Source organism: Petromyzon marinus (genome assembly GCF_048934315.1).
Source record: "Petromyzon marinus isolate PM22_M1 ecotype Great Lakes invasive population chromosome 68 unlocalized genomic scaffold, UKy_Petmar_22M1.pri1.0 chr68_unloc.2, whole genome shotgun sequence".
Taxonomy (NCBI): Eukaryota; Metazoa; Chordata; class Hyperoartia; order Petromyzontiformes; family Petromyzontidae; genus Petromyzon; species Petromyzon marinus.
This window is the reverse complement of record NW_027422598.1, coordinates 42,439-64,912: the sequence shown is the minus strand read 5'-3', so window position 1 is coordinate 64,912 and position 22,474 is coordinate 42,439. Positions and strand designations below refer to the sequence as shown.

The following is a 22,474-nucleotide window of genomic DNA, read 5'->3' as shown; positions in this document are numbered from 1 at the left end:
CCACCTGTGCCCCCTACTGTGCCAACCTGCTGTGCTTTAGCCACCCGGCGCTCCGCTCGCTGTTGTGAGCATCGCTCCTCCGCCCTCCGTTGTTGTTGGAGGGCGACTGCCTCCAAATGCCCAGTAGCATCCTTCACGAGCCTCCTCCACAGAGGCCGATCTTGACACCGCTGGTACCAGTCATCGGCAAGTCCACTCAGCTCCACGTCCTCCTGTACCACATCACTCCATCTCTTCTCTAGCCCGTGCCGCGCCCGCTTAGCCCCCTCAATCCGGCCGAACAAAAGCTGTTTCGGCATGCGGTGGCTGGGCATGCGGGCTACATGACCCAGCCATCGCAGCCTTGCCTGCCGGAGGAGCTCACCGATGGGACCCTGCCCAGATCTTTCAAGGATTTGTGAGCTCCTCACACAATCCAGTCTGGTTAAACCCAGGATGGATCGTAGGCAGGCCAGCCTAAATGTTTCTAACCGGCGAAGATGTTCCATTAGGGGGGTCCACGTTTCGCAAGCGTAGAGAAGGGAGGGAATGACCGTGGCCGAGAAGACCTGAAGCTTAGTGCGGAGCGACAGACCAGGTAGCTTCCACAAAGCGTTACGCAACCGATGAAAAGATATTGCCGCGCGACTGATTCGGAGTGAGACCTCTGCTGTTAAACTGTAGCCAGTCATAAGCACACTGCCCAGGTATGGGAAACTCTCCACTTTCTCCACAACTGCCCCATCACCGATTGGGAGTTGTGGGGGTGGAGTGTCCGATGGTACAAAATACCCAGGCAGGTGCTTAGTTTTGGTGGGGCTGATGGTAAGGCCCCACCTCTTAGTGGCACGCTCCAGTCTCAGCAGCAGCGTCTCCAACTCCTCCTCTGACTGAGCAGCTATTACCAAGTCATCAGCATACATAACGTGGTTGAGCAATAGGGAGCCATCCCTTGACCGCACCCGGGCATCGATTAGCCTCCCATTATATCTGTACCATATGGAGATTCCCCCGGTACAGCTATTGAAGGCTTCATGAACTACGTGGTCAAAATAGATGTTAAATAATGTGGGAGCCAGAGGACATCCCTGTCGCACCCCAAGGTGTACAGGGAATGGCTCTGACTCCCGGCCACGTAGTTTTACCCGGGCCCGCTCACCATCATGAAGGTCCTTAATGATCGTGAGCAGAGGGTCAGGTATTCCAAAAGCACGAAGAACGACCCAGAGCCCAGGCCTACTGATGGTATCATAGGCCTTGACCAGGTCACACACACTCATACAATCACACCCCACTGTGCCTCACCTGTACAGGGATGGTGAGTTACTCACTCACCACACTCACCACACACTCATACACCAATCACTCATACACACTCACCAGTTACTCACACACTCACTCATACACTCACTCATACACACACTCACACACTCACACCCCACAGTGCCTCACCTGTACAGGGATGGTGAGTTACTCACCACACTCACCACACACTCACACACTCACTCACCACACACTCACCAGTCACTCACACACTCACTCATACACTCACTCACACTCACTCATACACTCACACACTCACACACTCATACACTCACTCACACACTCACACCCCACTGTGCCTCACCTGTACAGGGATGGTGAGTTACTCACTCACCACACTCACCACACTCACCACACACTCACCACACACTCACCACTCACTCACCACACACTCACCACTCACCACTCACTCACTCACACACTCACACCCCACTGTACCTCACCTGTACAGGGATGGTGAGTTACTCACCACACTCACCACACACTCACCACACTCACTCACACACTCATACACTCACTCACACACTCACCCACTCACACACTCACTCATACACTCACTCACACACTCATACACTCACTCACACACTCATACACTCACTCACTCATACACTCACACACTCACACACTCACTCACTCATACACTCACACACTCACACACACTCACACCCCACTGTGCCTCACCTGTTCAGGGATGGTGAGTTACTCACCACACTCACCACACTCACCACACTCACCACACTCACACATACACTCATACACACACTCACACACTCATACACACACTCACTCATACACACACTCACTCACTCATACACACACTCACACCCCACAGTGCCTCACCTGTACAGGGATGGTGAGTTACTCACCACACTCACCACACACTCACCACACACTCATACACTCACTCATACACTCATACACACATACTCACACACTCTATGTGTGTATCTGTGTGTATATCTCTGTGTGTATCTCTGTGTGTGTATCTCTGTAGGCATGCTGGAGGCTCTGTGTGTGTGTGTGTATCTCTGTGTGTATCTGTGTGTATCTGTGTGTATATCTGTGTGTGTATCTACGTGTGTATCTCTATGTATCTCTGTATGTATCTCTGTGTGTGTGTGTATCTGTGTGTATCTCTATGTATGTGTATCTCTATGTATGTATCTCTGTAGGCATGCTGGAGGCTCTGTGTGTGTGTGTGTATCTCTGTGTGTATCTGTGTGTATCTCTATGTATGTATCTCTGTGTGTGTATCTCTGTGTGTATCTCTATGTATGTATCTCTGTGTGTGTATCTCTGTAGGCATGCTGGAGGCTCTGTGTGTGTGTGTGTATCTCTGTGTGTGTATCTCTGTGTATCTGTGTGTGTATCTGTGTGTGTATCTATGTGTGTATCTCTGTGTGTATCTCTGTATGTATCTCTGTGTGTGTATCTCTGTAGGCATGCTGGAGGCTCTGTGTGTGTGTGTATCTCTGTGTGTATCTGTGTGTATCTCTATGTATGTATCTCTGTGTGTATCTGTGTGTATCTCTATGTATGTATCTCTATGTATGTATCTCTATGTATGTATCTCTGTAGGCATGCTGGAGGCTCTGTGTGTGTGTATCTCTGTGTGTATCTGTGTGTATATCTGTGTGTGTGTATCTATGTGTGTATCTCTATGTATCTCTGTGTGTGTATCTATGTGTGTATCTCTATGTATCTCTGTATGTATCTCTGTAGGCATGCTGGAGGCTCTTTCACGGTTCACTCTGCGGAGGCTGCTGCTGCTGATTCTCTTCCTGGACGAGGCCAAAACGCAGCGACTCATCGCTCACGACCCATGCCTCTTTAGACTCGACTCTCCCTTCAAGGCGAGTTATTGAGAGAGACAGAGAGAGATAGAGAGAGAGACAGAGAGAGAGACAGAGAGAGACAGAGAGAGACAGAGAGAGAGACAGAGAGAGAGACAGAGAGAGAGAGACAGAGAGAGAGAGACAGAGAGAGAGAGACAGAGAGAGAGAGACAGAGAGAGAGAGACAGAGAGAGACAGACAGAGAGAGAGACAGAGAGAAAGAGAGACAGAGAGAGAGACAGACAGAGAGAGAGACAGGGAGAGAGACAGGGAGAGAGACAGAGTGAGAGTCTCACTCTGTGTCTCACTGTCTCTCTGTGTCTCACTGTGTCTCTCTGTGTCTCTCTGTGTCTCTCTGTGTCTCTCTGTCTTTCTGTGTCTCTCTGTCTCACTGTGTCTCTCTGTGCCTCTGTCTCACTGTGTCTCTCTGTGTCTCTCTGTCTCTCTGTGTCTCTCTGTCTGACTGTGTCTCACTGTGTCTCTGTCTCACTGTGTCTCTCTGTCTCTCTGTGTCTCTCTGTGTCTCACTGTGTCTCTCTGTGTCTCACTGTGTCTCTCTCTGTCTCTCTCTGTGTGTGTGTCTCACTGTGTCTCACTGTCTCTCTGTGTCTCTCTCTCTCTGTGTCTCTCTGTGTAGAGTACCAGGGATCTGGTTCTCGCTGTGAGCCGGGACCACGTCTCTGTGTCTCACTGTGTCTCTGTCTCTCTGTGTGTCTCACTGTGTGTGTCTCACTGTGTCTCTCTCTGTGTGTCTCTGTGTAGAGCACCAGGGACCTGGTACTGGCCGTGAGCTGGGACCACGTCTCACTGTGTCTCTGTGTGTGTCTCACTGTGTCTCTCTGTGTGTGTCTCTGTCTCACTGTGTCTCTCTCTCTGTGTCTCTCTCCCTCTCTGTGTGTCTCTCTGTGTAGAGTACCAGGGAGCTGGTACTGGCTGTGAGCCGGGACCACGTCTCTGTGTCTCACTGTCTCTGTGTCTCTCTGTGTGTGTGTAGAGTACCAGGGAGCTGGTACTGGCTGTGAGCCGGGACCACGTCTCTGTGTCTCACTGTCTCTGTGTCTCTCTGTGTGTGTGTAGAGTACCAGGGAGCTGGTTCTCGCTGTGAGCCGGGACCACGTCTCTGTGTCTCACTGTCTCTGTGTCTCTCTGTGTGTGTGTAGAGTACCAGGGAGCTGGTACTGGCTGTGAGCCGGGACCACGTCTCTGTGTCTCACTGTCTCTGTGTCTCTCTGTGTGTGTGTAGAGTACCAGGGAGCTGGTACTGGCTGTGAGCCGGGACCACGTCTCTGTGTCTCACTGTCTCTGTGTCTCTCTGTGTGTGTGTAGAGTACCAGGGAGCTGGTTCTCGCTGTGAGCCGGGACCACGTCTCTGTGTCTCACTGTCTCTGTGTCTCTCTGTGTGTGTGTAGAGTACCAGGGAGCTGGTACTGGCTGTGAGCCGGGACCACGTCTCCGCGTGCGTGGGGGATCTCTGTCGCCGCCTCCTCTCCCTCTGTCTCCCTGTGTCTCACTGTGTGTGTCTCTGTGTGTCTTTCACTGTGTGTCTCTCTGTGTAGAGTACCAGGGATCTGGTTCTCGCTGTAAGCCGGGACCACGTCTCACTGTGTCTCACTGTGTGTGTCTCACTGTGTGTGTCTCACTGTGTAGAGTACCAGGGACCTGGTACTCGCTGTAAGCCGGGACCACGTGTCAGCGTGCGTGGGGGATCTCTGTCGCCGCCTCCTCTCCCTCTGTCTCACTGTGTGTCTGTCTCACTGTGTGTGTCTCTCTCTCTCTCTGTGTGTGTCTCCCTGTGTCTCACTGTGTGTGTCTCTGTGTGTGTCTCTCTCTGTCTCTCTCTCTCTGTGTGTGTCTCACTGTGTCTCACTGTGTCTCTCTCTCTCTCTCTCTGTGTGTGTCTGTGTGTGTCTCACTGTTTGTGTCTCACTGTGTGTGTCTCTGTGTAGAGCACCAGGGATCTGGTTCTCGCTGTAAGCCGGGACCACGTCTCCCTGTGTCTCTCTGTGTCTCACTGTGTCTCACTGTGTGTGTCTCACTGTGTCTCTGTGTAGAGTACCAGGGAGCTGGTACTGGCTGTGAGCCGGGACCACGTGTCAGCGTGCGTGGGGGATCTCTGTCGCCGCCTCCTCTCCCTGTGTCTCACTGTGTCTCACTGTGTGTGTCTCTGTGTGTGTCTCTGTGTGTCTCACTGTGTGTGTCTCTGTGTGTCTCACTGTGTGTGTCTCTGTGTGTCTCACTGTGTGTCTCACTGTGTGTGTCTCTGTGTGTGTCTCACTGTGTCTCTGTGTGTGTCTCACTGTGTCTCTGTGTGTGTCTCTCTGTGTTTGTGTAGAGTACCAGGGACCTAGTACTGGCTGTGAGCCGGGACCACGTGTCTGCGTGCGTGGGGGATCTCTGTCGCCGCCTCCTCTCCCTGTGTCTCACTGTGTGTGTGTCTCTCTGTGTCTCTCTCTCTCTCTCTGTGTGTCTCTCTGTAGAGCACCAGGGAGCTGGTTCTCGCTGTGAGCCGGGACCACGTGTCAGCGTGCGTGGGGGATCTCTGTCGCCGTCTCCTCTCCCTGTGTCTCACTGTGTGTGTCTCTCTGTGTCTCTGTCTCTGTGTGTGTAGAGTACCAGGGACCTAGTACTGGCTGTAAGCCGGGACCACGTGTCTGCGTGCGTGGGGGATCTCTGTCGCCGCCTCCTCTCCCTGTGTCTCACTGTGTCTCACTGTGTCTCTTTCACTGTGTGTGTCTCTATGTAGAGTACCAGGGACCTAGTACTGGCTGTAAGCCGGGACCACGTGTCTGCGTGCGTGGGGGATCTCTGTCGCCGCCTCCTCTCCCTGTGTCTCACTGTGTGTGTGTCTCTCACTGTGTCTCTCTCTCTCTCTGTGTGTCTGTGTGTAGAGTACCAGGGAGCTGGTTCTCGCTGTAAGCCGGGACCACGTCTCACTGTGTCTCACTGTGTCTCACTGTGTGTTTCTGTCTCTCTCACTCTGTGTGTCTCCCTGTGTCTCACTGTGTGTGTCTCTCTGTGTGTCTCACTGTGTCTCTCTGTGTGTCTCTCTCTCTGTGTGTAGAGTACCAGGGAGCTAGTACTGGCTGTGAGCCGGGACCACGTCTCAGCGTGCGTGGGGGATCTCTGTCGCCGCCTCCTCTCCCTGTGTCTCCCTGTGTCTCACTGTGTCTCTTTCACTGTGTGTGTCTCTGTGTAGAGTACCAGGGAGCTGGTACTGGCTGTGAGCCGGGACCACGTGTCCGCGTGCGTGGGGGATCTCTGTCGCCGCCTCCTCTCCCTGTGTCTCCCTGTGTCTCACTGTGTCTCTGTGTCTCTCTCACTGTGTGTCTCTCTGTGTAGAGTACCAGGGATCTGGTTCTCGCTGTGAGCCGGGACCACGTGTCAGCGTGCGTGGGGGATCTCTGTCGCCGTCTCCTCTCCCTCTGTCTCTCTGTGTGTGTCTCTCTCACTGTGTGTGTCTCTCTGTGTGTCTCACTGTGTCTCACTGTGTGTCTCTCTCTCTGTAGAGCACCAGGGAGCTGGTTCTCGCCGTGAGCCGGGACCACGTGTCAGCGTGCGTGGGGGATCTCTGTCGCCGCCTCCTCTCCCTCGGCTTCTCCCTGCAGCATCGTCAAGGAGCCCTGAGCGAGTTTGCGTTCAGAGTCCACAACCTGGGGACCGACCTCCGCTGTGGCGTCAGGCTCACGTGCGTGGCTCACTGTGCCGTACAGTAGCGCACTGTACAACACTGTACCACACTGTACACCGCCTGTGGGCGGGGCTTACGCCGTGATGTCAGACTCACGTGCGCGGCTCACTGTACCATACAGTAGCGCACTGTACAACACTGCAGCACCGCACAACACTGTACCACACTGTACAACACCGTACCACACTGTACAACACTGTACCGCACTGTACAACACTGTACCGCACTGTTCAACACTGTACCGCACCGCACAACACTGTACCGCACTGTACAACATTGTACCGCACCGCACAACACTGTACCGCACTGTACAACATTGTACCGCACTGTACAACACTGTACCGCACTGTTCAACACTGTACCGCACCGCACAACACTGTACCGCACTGTACAACATTGTACCGCACCGCACAACACTGTACCGCACTGTACAACATTGTACCGCACTGTACAACACTGTACCGCACTGTACAACACTATTCCGCGCTGTGCACCGCCTGTGGGCGGGGCCTACGCCGTGACGTCAGACTCACGGGGGGGGGGGGAGTGGATCACTGTACCGTACAGTGACGCACTGTACAGCACTGTACACCACGCTACGCACGCTGAACCGTACGCCACACACACTGCTACGTCGTGCACATTACACTTTGTAGTGTACTCACACTCCACACACTCACCCACCCACTCACTCACACACCTACTCACTCATACACACTCACACACTCACACATACACTCATACACTCACTCACACACTCACACTCATACACTCACTCACACTCATACACACTCACCACTCACTCACACACTCACTCACACTCATACACACACACTCACACTCACTCATACACTCACTCATACACACACACTCACTCACACACTCACACATACACTCACTCACACACATACACTCACACACACACTCACTCACTCACACACTCACTCACACACTCACTCACTCACACACTCACTCACACACTCACTCATACACTCACCCACACACTCACTCACTCACCACTCACACTCATATACACACTCACACACACTCACACATACACTCACTCACACACTCACACATACACTCACTCACACACTCACTCACACACTCACTCACACACTCACTCACACACTCACTCACACACTCACACATACACTCACTCACACACTCACACATACACTCAAACACACTCACTCACTCACTCACACACTCACTCACTCACTCACACACTCACACACTCACTCATACACTCACCCACACACTCACTCACTCACCACTCACTCACTCACACACACTCATACACACACTCACACACACTCACACATACACTCACTCATACACTCACACATACACTCACTTACACACTCACTCACACTCACTCACACACTCACTCACACACTCACTCACTCATACACTCACTCACTCACTCACCTACTCACTCACTCACTCACCCTGTGTCACCCTGTGTGTCACCCTGTGTGTCACCCTGTGTGTCACCCTGTGTGTCACCCTGTGTGTCACCCTGTGTCACCCTGTGTCACCCTGTGTGTCATCCTGTGTCACCCTGTGTCACCCTGTGTGTCACCCTGTGTCACCCTGTGTGTCACCCTGTGTGTCACCCTGTGTGTCACCCTGTGTGTCACCCTGTGTGTCACCCTGTGTGTCACCCTGTGTGTCACCCTGTGTGTCACCCCGTGTCACCCCCTGTGTCACCCCGTGTGTCACCCCCTGTGTGTCACCCCGTGTGTCACCCCGTGTGTCACCCTGTGTCACCCTGTGTGTCACCCTGTGTGTCACCCTGTGTCACCCTGTGTGTCACTCACCCTGTGTGTCACCAGGAGGCTGGTGGAGCTGCTGAGTGGAGAGGTGTCACTCACTCACTCACCCTGTGTGTCACCCTGTGTGTCACCCTGTGTGTCACCCTGTGTGTTACCCTGTGTCACCCTGTGTCACCCCCTGTGTCACCCTGTGTGTCACCAGGAGGCTGGTGGAGCTGCTGAGTGGACAGGTGTCACTCACTCACCCTGTGTCACCCTGTGTGTCACCCTGTGTGTCACCCTGTGTGTCACCCTGTGTGTCACTCTGTGTGTCACCCTGTGTGTCACCCTGTGTGTCACCAGGAGGCTGGTGGAGCTGCTGAGTGGACAGGTGTCACCCACTCACTCACTCACCCTGTGTGTCACCCCCTGTGTCACCCCCTGTGTCACCCTGTGTGTCACCAGGAGGCTGGTGGAGCTGCTGAGTGGACAGGTGTCACTCACCCTGTGTGTCACCCTGTGTGTCACCCTGTGTGTCACCCTGTGTGTCACTCACCCTGTGTGTCACCAGGAGGCTGGTGGAGCTGCTGAGTGGACAGGTGTCACTCACCCTGTGTCACCCTGTGTGTCACCCTGTGTGTCACCCTGTGTGTCACCCTGTGTCACCCTGTGTGTCACCCTGTGTCACCCTGTGTGTCACCAGGAGGCTGGTGGAGCTGCTGAGTGGACAGGTGTCACTCACTCACCCTGTGTCACCCTGTGTGTCACCCTGTGTCACCCTGTGTGTCACCCTGTGTGTCACCCTGTGTCACCCTGTGTGTCACCCCCTGTGTCACCCTGTGTATCACCCTGTGTGTCACCAGGAGGCTGGTGGAGCTGCTGAGTGGACAGGGGTCGCTCACTCACTCACTCACCCTGTGTGTCACCCACTCACTCACCCTGTGTGTCACCCTGTGTGTCACCCTGTGTGTCACTCACCCTGTGTGTCACCCTGTGTGTCACCCTGTGTGTCACCCTGTGTCACCCTGTGTCACCAGGAGGCTGGTGGAGCTGCTGAGTGGACAGGTGTCACTCACCCTGTGTGTCACCCTGTGTGTCACCCTGTGTGTCACCCTGTGTGTCACCCTGTGTGTCACCCTGTGTGTCACCAGGAGGCTGGTGGAGCTGCTGAGTGGACAGGGGTCACTCACTCACTCACTCACCCTGTGTGTCACCCCCTGTGTCACCCCCTGTGTCACCCTGTGTGTCACCCTGTGTGTCACCCTGTGTGTCACCCTGTGTGTCACTCACCCTGTGTGTCACCCTGTGTGTCACCAGGAGGCTGGTGGAGCTGCTGAGTGGACAGGGGTCACTCACTCACCCTGTGTGTCACCCTGTGTCACCCTGTGTGTCACCCTGTGTGTCACCCTGTGTGTCACCCTGTGTCACCCTGTGTCACCCTGTGTGTCACCAGGAGGCTGGTGGAGCTGCTGAGTGGACAGGGGTCACCCACTCACTCACTCACTCACCCTGTGTGTCACCCTGTGTCACCCTGTGTGTCACTCACCCTGTGTGTCACCCCGTGTGTCACCCTGTGTGTCACCAGGAGGCTGGTGGAGCTGCTGAGTGGACAGGGGTCACCCACTCACTCACTCACCCTGTGTGTCACCCTGTGTGTCACCCTGTGTGTCACCCTGTGTGTCACCCTGTGTGTCACCCTGTGTGTCACCCTGTGTGTCACCCTGTGTGTCACCAGGAGGCTGGTGGAGCTGCTGAGTGGACAGGTGTCACTCACTCACCCTGTGTGTCACCCTGTGTGTCACTCACCCTGTGTGTCACCCTGTGTGTCACTCACCCTGTGTGTCACCCTGTGTGTCACCCTGTGTGTCACCAGAAGGCTGGTGGAGCTGCTGAGTGGACAGGGGTCACTCACTCACTCACCCTGTGTCACCGTGTGTCACCCTGTGTGTCACCCTGTGTCACCCTGTGTATCACTCACCCTGTGTGTCACCCTGTGTCACCCTGTGTGTCACCCTGTGTGTCACCCTGTGTCACCCTGTGTGTCACCAGGAGGCTGGTGGAGCTGCTGAGTGGACAGGGGTCACTCACTCACCCTGTGTCACCCTGTGTGTCACCCTGTGTGTCACCCTGTGTGTCACCCTGTGTCACCCTGTGTGTCACCCTGTGTCACCCTGTGTGTCACCAGGAGGCTGGTGGAGCTGCTGAGTGGACAGGTGTCACTCACCCTGTGTCACCCTGTGTGTCACCCTGTGTGTCACCCTGTGTGTCACCCTGAGTGTCACCCTGTGTGTCACCCCCTGTGTCACCCTGTGTGTCACCAGGAGGCTGGTGGAGCTGCTGAGTGGACAGGTGTCACTCACTCACCCTGTGTCACCCTGTGTGTCACCCCCTGTGTCACCCCCTGTGTCACCCTGTGTGTCACCAGGAGGCTGGTGGAGCTGCTGAGTGGACAGGTGTCACTCACCCTGTGTGTCACCCTGTGTGTCACCCTGTGTGTCACCAGGAGGCTGGTGGAGCTGCTGAGTGGACAGGGGTCACTCACCCTGTGTCACCCTGTGTGTCACCCCCTGTGTCACCCCCTGTGTCACCCTGTGTGTCACCAGGAGGCTGGTGGAGCTGCTGAGTGGACAGGGGTCACTCACCCTGTGTCACCCTGTGTGTCACCCTGTGTGTCACCCTGTGTGTCACCCTGTGTGTCACCCTGTGTGTCACCCACCCTGTGTGTCACCAGGAGGCTGGTGGAGCTGCTGAGTGGACAGGGGTCACCCACTCACTCACTCACCCTGTGTGTCACCCTGTGTGTCACCCTGTGTGTCACCCTGTGTGTCACCCACCCTGTGTGTCACCAGGAGGCTGGTGGAGCTGCTGAGTGGACAGGTGTCACTCACTCACTCACTCACCCTGTGTGTCACCCTGTGTCACCAGGAGGCTGGTGGAGCTGCTGAGTGGACAGGTGTCACTCACTCACTCACCCTGTGTGTCACCCTGTGTGTCACCCTGTGTGTCACCCTGTGTGTCACCCCCTGTGTCACCCTGTGTCACCAGGAGGCTGGTGGAGCTGCTGAGTGGACAGGTGTCACCCACTCACTCACCCTGTGTGTCACCCTGTGTGTCACCCTGTGTCACCCTGTGTGTCACCCTGTGTCACCAGGAGGCTGGTGGAGCTGCTGAGTGGACAGGTGTCACCCACTCACTCACCCTGTGTGTCACCCTGTGTGTCACCCTGTGTCACCCTGTGTGTCACCCTGTGTCACCAGGAGGCTGGTGGAGCTGCTGAGTGGACAGGTGTCACCCACTCACTCACCCTGTGTCACCCTGTGTCACCCTGTGTCACCCTGTGTGTCACCCTGTGTCACCAGGAGGCTGGTGGAGCTGCTGAGTGGACAGGTGTCGCTGTGCCCCCAGCTCAGGGTCCCTGCGGAGTCTCGGCTCAACAAGATCCACAACGTGGACCTGGCACTCAGAGCGCTGACACTGTGTGGGGTGAGGCTCACAGACTCACACGGTGAGTGGTGGGGTGAGTGGGTGAGTGAGTGTGTGGGTGGGTGAGTGAGTGGGTGGGTGAGTGGGTGAGTGGGTGGGTGAGTGGGTGAGTGAGGGGGTGAGTGAGTGGGTGAGTGGCGGGGTGGGTGAGTGGGTGGGTGGGTGAGTGGGTGGGGTGGGTGGGTGGGTGGGTGAGTGAGTGGCGGGGTGAGTGAGTGGCGGGGCGAGTGGGTGGGTGGGTGTGTGGGTGTGTGGGTGGGTGGGTGGGTGAGTGGGTGGGTGAGTGGCGGGGTGGGTGGGTGAGTGAGTGAGTGAGTGGGTGGGTGAGCGGGTGGGTGAGTGGGTGGGTGAGTGAGTGAGCGAGTGGTTGAGCGGGTGGGTGAGTGGGTGGGTGGGTGGGTGAGTGAGTGGGTGGGTGGGTGGGTGAGTGGGTGGGTGGTTGACGGGGTGAATGTAGCCACAGTGCCGGTAGCCCTCACAGACGCTGCTGCTGCTACTCGTTACTACTAACAGCACTTGCCCCTACAGCCTGCTAGAGGCTACCTGGGGGATCTTTGTCTTTGTGCTACTAACAGCCACTTGCCCCTACAGCCTGCTAGAGGCTACCTGGGGGATCTTTGTCTTTGTGCTACTAACAGCACTTGCCCCTACACCCTGCTAGAGGCTACCTGGGGGATCTTTGTCTTTGCTATTAACAGCCACTTGCCCCTACAGTCTTGTTAGAGGCTACCTGGGGGATCTTTGTCTTTACTACTAACAGCCACTTGCCCCTACAGCCATGCTAGAGGCTACCTGGGGGATCTTTGTCTTTGCTCCTAACAGCACTTGCCCCTACAGTCTTCTGAGGCTACCTGGGGGATCTTTGTCTCTGCAGGGAGACAGATCGAGTCTAGGGATGTCGTCAATGGCCACAGGGAGAAGACCCTCGCTCTGTTGTGGCAGCTCGTTCTGCATTTCCAGGTGGCTGAAGACTCGCAGAGACACACACAGAGACACAGAGACACTCACAGAGACTCACACAGAGACACATAGACACACAGAGAGACACACACAGAGACACTCGCAGAGACACACAGAGAGACACACACAGAGACACAGAGACACACACAGAGACACACAGAGAGACACAGAGACACACACAGAGACACACAGAGAGACACACACAGAGACACATAGACACACAGAGAGACACACACAGAGACACATAGACACACAGAGAGACACACATAGACACACAGAGAGACACACACAGAGACACACACAGAGACACATAGACACACAGAGAGACACACAGAGACACATAGACACACAGAGAGACACACACAGACAACAACAACAACAACAACCGCCATTCGCCACTAAGTGGCGGTGACGTCACCACGACGCTTGTGCCAGGCTATGTGCACCCTGAGGCCACGTGAAGTGTCGAACGCCCGCTGGCAGGAGGTCACGGGGCAGACCCAGGTGCCACGGGTCGACTGACTGAGATGACTGGCTGATGCACCACCTGTGCCCCCTACTGTGCCAACCTGCTGTGCTTTAGCCACCCGGCGCTCCGCTCGCTGTTGTGAGCGTCGCTCCTCCGCCCTCCGTTGTTGTTGGAGGGCGACTGCCTCCAACTGCCCAGTAGCATCCTTCACGAGCCTCCTCCACAGAGGCCGATCTTGACACCGCTGGTACCAGTCATCGGCAAGTCCACTCAGCTCCACGTCCTCCTGTACCACATCACTCCATCTCTTCTCTAGCCCGTGCCGCGCCCGCTTAGCCCCCTCAATCCGGCCAAACAAAAGCTGTTTCGGCATGCGGTGGCTGGGCATGCGGGCTACATGACCCAGCCATCGCAGCCTTGCCTGCCGGAGGAGCTCACCGATGGGACCCTGCCCAGATCTTTCAAGGATTTGTGAGCTCCTCACACAATCCAGTCTGGTTAAACCCAGGATGGATCGTAGGCAGGTCAGCCTAAATGTTTCTAACCGGCGAAGATGTTCCATTAGGGGGGTCCACGTTTCGCAAGCGTAGAGAAGGGAGGGAATGACCGTGGCCGAGAAGACCTGAAGCTTAGTGCGGAGCGATAGACCAGGTAGCTTCCACACAGCGTTACGCAACCGATGAAAAGATATTGCCGCTCGACTGATTCGGAGTGAGACCTCTGCTGTTAAACTGGAGCCAGTCATAAGCACACTGCCCAGGTATGGGAAACTCTCCACTCTCTCCACAACTGCCCCATCACCGATTGGGAGTTGTGGGGGTGGAGTGTCCGATGGTACAAAATACCCAGGCAGGTGCTTAGTTTTGGTGGGGCTGATGGCAAGGCCCCACCTCTTAGTGGCACGCTCCAGTCTCAGCAGCAGCGTCTCCAACTCCTCCTCTGACTGAGCAGCTATTACCAAGTCATCAGCATACATAACGTGGTTGAGCAATAGGGAGCCATCCCTTGACCGCACCCGGGCATCGATTAGCCTCCCATTATATCTGTACCATATGGAGATTCCCCCGGTACAGCTATTGAAGGCTTCACGAACTACGTGGTCAAAATAGATGTTAAATAATGTGGGAGCCAGAGGACATCCCTGTCGCACCCCAAGGTGTACAGGGAATGGCTCTGACTCCCGGCCACGTAGTTTTACCCGGGCCCGCTCACCATCATGAAGGTCCTTAATGATCGTGAGCAGAGGGTCAGGTACTCCAAAAGCACGAAGAACGACCCAGAGCCCAGGCCTACTGATGGTATCATAGGCCTTGACCAGGTCAATAAAGCAGAGATGTAGGTCTTGTTGGAATTCCCTACACCTCTGCTGTAGCAGACGGACAGAAAATATGGCATCTGTGCAGGACCGCCCTTTCCTGAAACCGCATTGGGGCTCCGCAAGCCTCTCCTCAGCGTGCCTGGCAAGGCGATGCTGAATAATCCTTGCCAGGACCTTTCCCGGCACACTGAGGAGTGAGATGCCCCTGTAGTTGTTACAGTCTGTGCGGTCCCCCTTCTTAAAAAGGGGGACCACCAGGGCATCCTTCCAATCCTGCGGAACCCGTCCAGTGGTCCAGACTGTTGTTATGATGTCATATAGGGCAGTCTGTGCACAAACGCCACCCTCCCTCAGCATTTCGCTTGGGAGATCATCTCTGCCCGCTGCCTTTCCTGGTCTCAGACTCCGGATCGCCTTCAATACTTCACACAGACACACACAGAGACACACACACACACACAGAGACACACACAGAGACACACACAGAGACACACACAGAGACACACACAGAGACACACACAGAGACACACAGAGACACACACAGAGACACACACAGAGACACACACAGAGACACAGAGACACACAGAGACACTCACAGAGACACTCACAGAGACACACACAGAGACACTCACAGAGACACTCACAGAGACACTCACAGAGACACTCACAGAGACACTCACAGAGACTCTCACAGAGACACACAGAGACACTCACACAGAGACACTCACACAGAGACAGTCACACAGAGACACTCACACAGAGACACTCACACAGAGACACACACAGAGACACATAGACACACAGAGAGACACACACAGAGACACATAGACACACAGAGAGACACTCACAGAGACTCACACAGAGACACTCACACAGAGACACACACAGAGACACTCACAGAGACACTCACAGAGACACACACAGAGACACTCACAGAGACACACACAGAGACACACACAGAGACACTCACAGAGACACACACAGAGACACTCACAGAGACACACACAGAGACACTCACAGAGACACACACAGAGACACTCACAGAGACACACACAGAGACACACACAGAGACACTCACAGAGACTCTCACAGAGACACTCACACAGAGACACTCACACAGAGACACTCACACAGAGACACTCACACAGAGACACTCACACAGAGACACTCACACAGAGACACTCACACAGAGACACATAGACACACAGAGAGACACACACAGAGACACATAGACACACAGAGAGACACTCACAGAGACTCACACAGAGACACTCACAGAGACACACAGAGACACACACAGAGACACACGCAGAGACACTCACAGAGACACAGAGACACTCACAGAGACACTCACAGAGACTCACACAGAGACACTCACAGAGATACTCACAGAGACACACACAGAGACACTCACAGAGACACACACAGAGACACTCACAGAGACACTCACAGAGACACACACAGAGACACACACAGAGACACACACAGAGACACACACAGATACACACACAGAGACACTCACAGAGACACTCACAGAGACACTCACAGAGACACACACAGAGACACTCACAGAGACACTCACAGAGACACACACAGAGACACTCACAGAGACACTCACAGAGACACACAGAGACACACACAGAGACACACACAGAGACACACACAGAGACACACACAGAGACACACACAGAGACACACACAGAGACACTTACACACAGACACTCACATAGAGACACTCACACACAGACACACACAGACTCTCACTCACAGACACACACTCACAGACACTCACAGACACACACAGAGACACTCACAGACACTCACACACACAGACTCTCACACACAGAGACACTCACAGACACTCACAGACACTCACTCACACTCACTCACACACAGACACTCACACACAGACTCACACTCACACACAGAGACACTCACAGACACTCTCACAGACACTCACAGACACTCACAGACACTCACACACAGAGACACTCACAGACACTCACACTCACTCACACAGACACTCACACACAGACTCTCACACTCACACAGAGACACTCACACAGAGACATTCACACAGACACTCACAGACACTCACAGAGACACTCACATACACTCACAGACACTCACACACAGACTCACACTCACACACAGAGACACTCACAGACACTCACAGACACTCACAGGGACACTCACAGACACTCACACACAGAGACACTCACACACACTCACAGACACTCACACACAGACACTCACACACAGAGACACTCACAGATACTCACAGACGCACACACAGACACTCACACACAGAGACACTCACAGACACTCACACACAGACACTCACACACAGAGACACTCACACACACTCACAGACACTCACACACAGACACTCACACACAGAGACACTCACAGACACTCACACACACTCACAGACACTCACACACAGACACTCACACACAGAGACACTCACACACACTCACAGACACTCACACACAGACACTCACACACAGAGACACTCACACACACTCACAGACACTCACACACAGACACTCACAGACACTCACAGACACACACAGGGACACTCACAGACACTCACACACAGAGACACTCACACACACTCACAGACACTCACACACAGAGACACTCACACACACTCACAGACACTCACACACAGACACTCACACACAGAGACACTCACAGACACACACACACAGACACTCACACACAGAGACACTCACACACACAGACACACACAGAGACACACAGACACAGACACTCACACACAGACACTCACACACACTCTCACACAGAGACACTCACAGACACTCACACACAGACACTCACACAGACACTCACACAGACACTCACAGACACTCACACACAGACACTCACACAGACACTCACACTCACAGACACACAGAGACACTCACAGACACTCTCACACAGAGACACTCACACACACTCTCACACAGAGACACTCACAGACACTCACACACAGACACTCACACACAGAGACACTCACAGACACTCACACACAGACACTCACACACAGACACTCTCACACAGAGACACTCACAGACACTCACACACAGACACTCACACACAGACACTCACACACAGACACTCACACACAGAGACACTCACAGACACCCACACACAGACACTCACACACAGAGACACTCACAGACACCCACTCACTCTCTCACTCTCACTCCCTCCCCCGTTGCCCTATCCCAGGTGAGGGTTTTGCTGGACAAGGCGCGTCTCAGGAAGGAGATTGAACGTCTGCAGCTGCACTCAGCAGCAGCCGGCAGAGAGGAGGTGCAGGAGGAGGTGCAGGAGGAGGAGGTGGAGGAGGTGGAGGAGGTGGAGGAGGTGGAGGAGGTGTCACTGCTACTGCAGTGGTGCAGGGCCGTGTGTGGGAGATACGGAGTGAAGGTGAGTGGGTGAGTGGGTGAGTGGGTGGGTGTGTGAGTGGGTCAGTGGGTGGGTGAGTGGGTGTGTGGGTGTGTGAGTGGGTCAGTGGGTGAGTGGGTGAGTGGGTGAGTGGGTGAGTGGGTGTGTGAGTGGGTGAGTGAGTGGGTCAGTGGGTGGGTGAGTGGGTGAGTGGGTGAGTGGGTCAGTGGGTGAGTGGGTGAGTGGGTGTGTGAGTGGGTCAGTGGGTGAGTGGGTCAGTGGGTGAGTGGGTGAGTGAGTGAGTGGGTCAGTGAGTGAGTGGGTCAGTGGGTGAGTGGGTGAGTGAGTGAGTGGGTCAGTGAGTGAGTGGGTCAGTGGGTGAGTGTGTGTGTGGGTCAGTGAGTGAGTGGGTCAGTGAGTGAGTGGGTCAGTGGGTGAGTGAGTGAGTGGGTGTGTGAGTGGGTCAGTGGGTGAGTGGGTCAGTGAGTGAGTGGGTCAGTGGGTGAGTGGGTCAGTGAGTGAGTGGGTCAGTGAGTGAGTGGGTGGGTGAGTGGGTGAGTGAGTGGGTGTGTGAGTGGGTCAGTGGGTGAGTGGGTCAGTGAGTGAGTGGGTCAGTGAGTGAGTGGGTGGGTGAGTGGGTGAGTGAGTGGGTGTGTGAGTGGGTCAGTGGGTGAGTGGGTCAGTGAGTGAGTGGGTCAGTGAGTGAGTGGGTCAGTGGGTGAGTGGGTGAGTGGGTGGGTGTGTGAGTGGGTCAGTGAGTGAGTGGGTCAGTGGGTGAGTGGGTGAGTGGGTCTGTGGGTGAGTGGGTCAGTGGGTGAGTGAGTGGGTCAGTGGGTGAGTGGGTGAGTGGGTCTGTGGGTGAGTGGGTCAGTGTGTGAGTGGGTCAGTGGGTGGGTGGGTGAGTGGGTCAGTGGTTCTATATGTACGTGTGTACGTGTGTGTACGTGTGTGTGTATATGTACGTGTGTGTACGTGTGTGTACGTGTGTGTGTGTGTACGTGTGTGTGTGTGTGTACGTGTGTACGTGTGTGTATATGTATGTGTGTACGTGTGTGTATATGTATGTGTGTACGTGTGTGTGTATATGTACGTGTGTACGTGTGTGTATATGTACGTGTGTACCTGTGTGTGTATATGTACGTGTGTATGTGTGTGTATATGTACGTGTGTACGTGTGTGTATGTGTACGTGTGTGTGTATATGTACGTGTGTACGTGTGTGTGTGTATTTGTACGTGTATACGTGTGTGTGTATATGTACGTGTGTGTATGTACGTGTGTGTATGTACGTGTGTGTACGTGTGTATGTACGTGTGTGTGTGTATGTGTTTGTGTATGTACGTGTGTGTGTGTATGTGTGTGCGTGTGTACACGTGTGTATATGTACGTGTGTGTATGTGTGTGCGTGTGTACACGTGTGTATATGTACGTGTGTGTACGTGTATGTATGTGTGTGTGTATGTACGTGTGTGTGTGTACGTGTACGTGTGTGTGTATGTACGTGTGTGTATGTACGTGTGTGTGTGTGTGTACGTGTGTGTGTGTGTACGTGTGTGTGTGTGTTTGTGTGTGTGTGTGTGGGGAGCGATAGTGTAGCGGTTAGCGCTACGCTGCGCTATGAACCTGGCGACCCGGGTTCGATTCCCGCTCACGGCCAACACCAGTGACGATTACCTGAACCGGTCCCGGGCCTCCCCTAGGTCGACTCAGCCTCAAATGAGTACCTGGTGCGGTGTGTAAACATCGTCACTGGGGAGACAAAGGCGGTCGGGCGTGGTGCTGGCCACCCACCCCCTCGTGTACCGTTCTGGCCTTCATAGGTGCTCGCTAACAGCACTTGCCCCTACAGTCTGTTACAGGCTACATGGGGGATCTTTGTCTTTGTGTGTCTGTGTGTGTGTCTGTGTGTGTGTATATGTACGTGTGTGTGTGTGTGTACGTGTGTATATGTGCGTGTGTGTGTACGTGTGTATATGTACGTGTGTGTGTGTGTATGTACGTGTGTGTGTGTGTATGTACGTGTGTGTGTGTAAGTGTGTGTGTGTATGTACGTGTGTGTGTGTACGTGTGTGTGTGTACGTGTGTATATGTACGTGTGTGTGTGTTTGTGTGTGTATATGTACGTGTGTGTGTGTGTGTGTGCATCACAGGTAGACAACCTCTCCGTGTCTCTCTCTGACGGCCGGGCGCTCTGCTGGCTGATCCACTACTACCACCCCGAGCTCGTTCCAGCCTCGTCCATCCACGCCCTCACCACACTCACCACCACACTCACCACGGCCTGGGACGATGGTGAGTGGATTATACACACAGCAACAACAACAACAACCGCCATTCGCCACTAAGTCACCACGACGCTTGTGCCAGGCCACTCACCCACCCACCCACCCGCTCACCCACCCACTCACCCACCCACTCACCCACCCACTCACCTACTCACCCACTCACCTACCCACCCACTTACTCATTCACACACTCACTCACACACTCACTCACCCACTCACTCAGTCACTCACCCACTCACTCACACACTCACACACACACTCACCCACCCACTCACACACTCACCCACACACTCACCCACCCACACATCCACTCACACTCACCCACCCACTCACACACTCACTCACCCACTTACTCACTCACTCACACACTTGAACACGCAAACTTACTCACCCACTCACACACTAACCCACCCACTCACACAATCACTCACACACTCACACACTCACTCACACACTCACACACTCACTCTCTTACACTCACCCACTCACCTACCCACCCACTCACACACTCACTCACACACTCACTCACACACTCACACACTCACTCACTCACTCTCTTACACTCACCCACTCACCTACCCACCCACTCACACACTCACTCACACACTCACACACTCACTCACTCACTCTCTTACACTCACCCACTCACCTACCCACCCACTCACACACTCACTCACACACTCTCTCACTCACTCACTCACCCACTCACACACTCACACACTCACTCACCCACTCACCCACTCACTCACCCACCCACTCACCCACCTGCTCACCTACCCACTCACCTACCCACCCACTCACCCACCCACTCACTCACTCACACACTCACTCACTCTCTTACACTCACCCACTCACCTACCCACCCACTCACACACTCACTCACACACTCTCTCACTCACTCTCTTACACTCACCCACTCACCCACTCACACACGCACCCACCCACCCACTCACCTACCCACCCACTCACCCACCCACCCACCCACTCACCCACCCACCCACCCACCTACCCACCTACCCACTCACACACTTGAACACGCAAACTTACTCACACTAACACCTCACCCCCTGTCCCCCCCTCTGTCTCCCACCCCCCACTAAGCAGAGCATCAGCAGCAGCAGCAGCAGCAGCAGCAGCTACAGCACAACGCGGTACACAACGTGCGTCTAGCGGCAAGGGCTGCCTCACAGCTGGGCGGCATCCCAAGCATGTTGCACCCTGACGATGTGGCCAACACCATCCCGGAGAAGAAGGTGCCCCTCGCTCACCCTCCCACTCGCTCGCCCACTCGCTCGCTCGCTCGCTCACTCGCTCGCTCACACGCTCACTCGCTCACCCACTCACTCACTCACCCACTCGCTCGCTCGCTCACCCACTCACTCACCCACTCGCTCACCCACTCGCTCACTCACTCACTCGCTCGCCCACTCGCTCACCCACTCACTCACCCACCCACTCACCCACCCGCTCGCTCACCCACTCACTCACTCACTCACCCACACGCTCACTCACTCACCCACTCGCTCACTTGCCCACTCACTCAAACACTTACTCACCCACCCACCCCCTGACCCCCTGACCCCCTGACCCCCTGACCCCCTGACCCCCTGACCAGGTGCTGGTGGTGTTTGTCAGCTTCCTCTGCGCCCGCCTCCTGGATGAGTCTGTGGAGTGCCGTGCAGCACGACTTCTTCAAGCTGCCTGGAGGAGACACAGGCTGCACCAGGTACACTCACACACACACACGTACTCACACACGTACACACGTGGGTACGTGTGTGTGTGTGAGTACGTGTGTGTGTGGGTACGTGTGTGTGTGTGGGTACCTGTGTGAGTGTGTGTGTGTACGTGTGTGAGTGTGTGTGAGTGTGTGTGTGTGTACGTGTGTGTGCGTGGGTACGTGTGTGTGTGTCTGTGTGTGTGTATGTGTGTGAGTGGGGAGCGGTAGTGTAGTGGTTAGCGCTACACTGCGCTATGAACCTG

The 22,474-nt window shown here is 54.9% G+C and overlaps 1 protein-coding gene across 1 annotated transcript in view; it reads left to right on the top strand.

Moving 5' to 3' along the window:
- The window catches only part of LOC116956913 (uncharacterized), a gene marked incomplete at its 3' end in the record, with an annotated part of 103,729 nt that overhangs the window by 39,933 nt on the left and 41,322 nt on the right, over nucleotides 1-22,474 (top strand). The window contains exons 11-18 of the mRNA XM_076058234.1: nucleotides 3,025-3,155; nucleotides 6,643-6,821; nucleotides 11,941-12,086; nucleotides 12,939-13,024; nucleotides 18,049-18,249; nucleotides 20,357-20,498; nucleotides 21,596-21,744; nucleotides 22,107-22,217. Of these exons, the coding sequence (XP_075914349.1) occupies nucleotides 3,025-3,155; nucleotides 6,643-6,821; nucleotides 11,941-12,086; nucleotides 12,939-13,024; nucleotides 18,049-18,249; nucleotides 20,357-20,498; nucleotides 21,596-21,744; nucleotides 22,107-22,217 (1,145 nt within the window). The remainder of the gene's footprint in view (nucleotides 1-3,024; nucleotides 3,156-6,642; nucleotides 6,822-11,940; nucleotides 12,087-12,938; nucleotides 13,025-18,048; nucleotides 18,250-20,356; nucleotides 20,499-21,595; nucleotides 21,745-22,106; nucleotides 22,218-22,474) is intronic.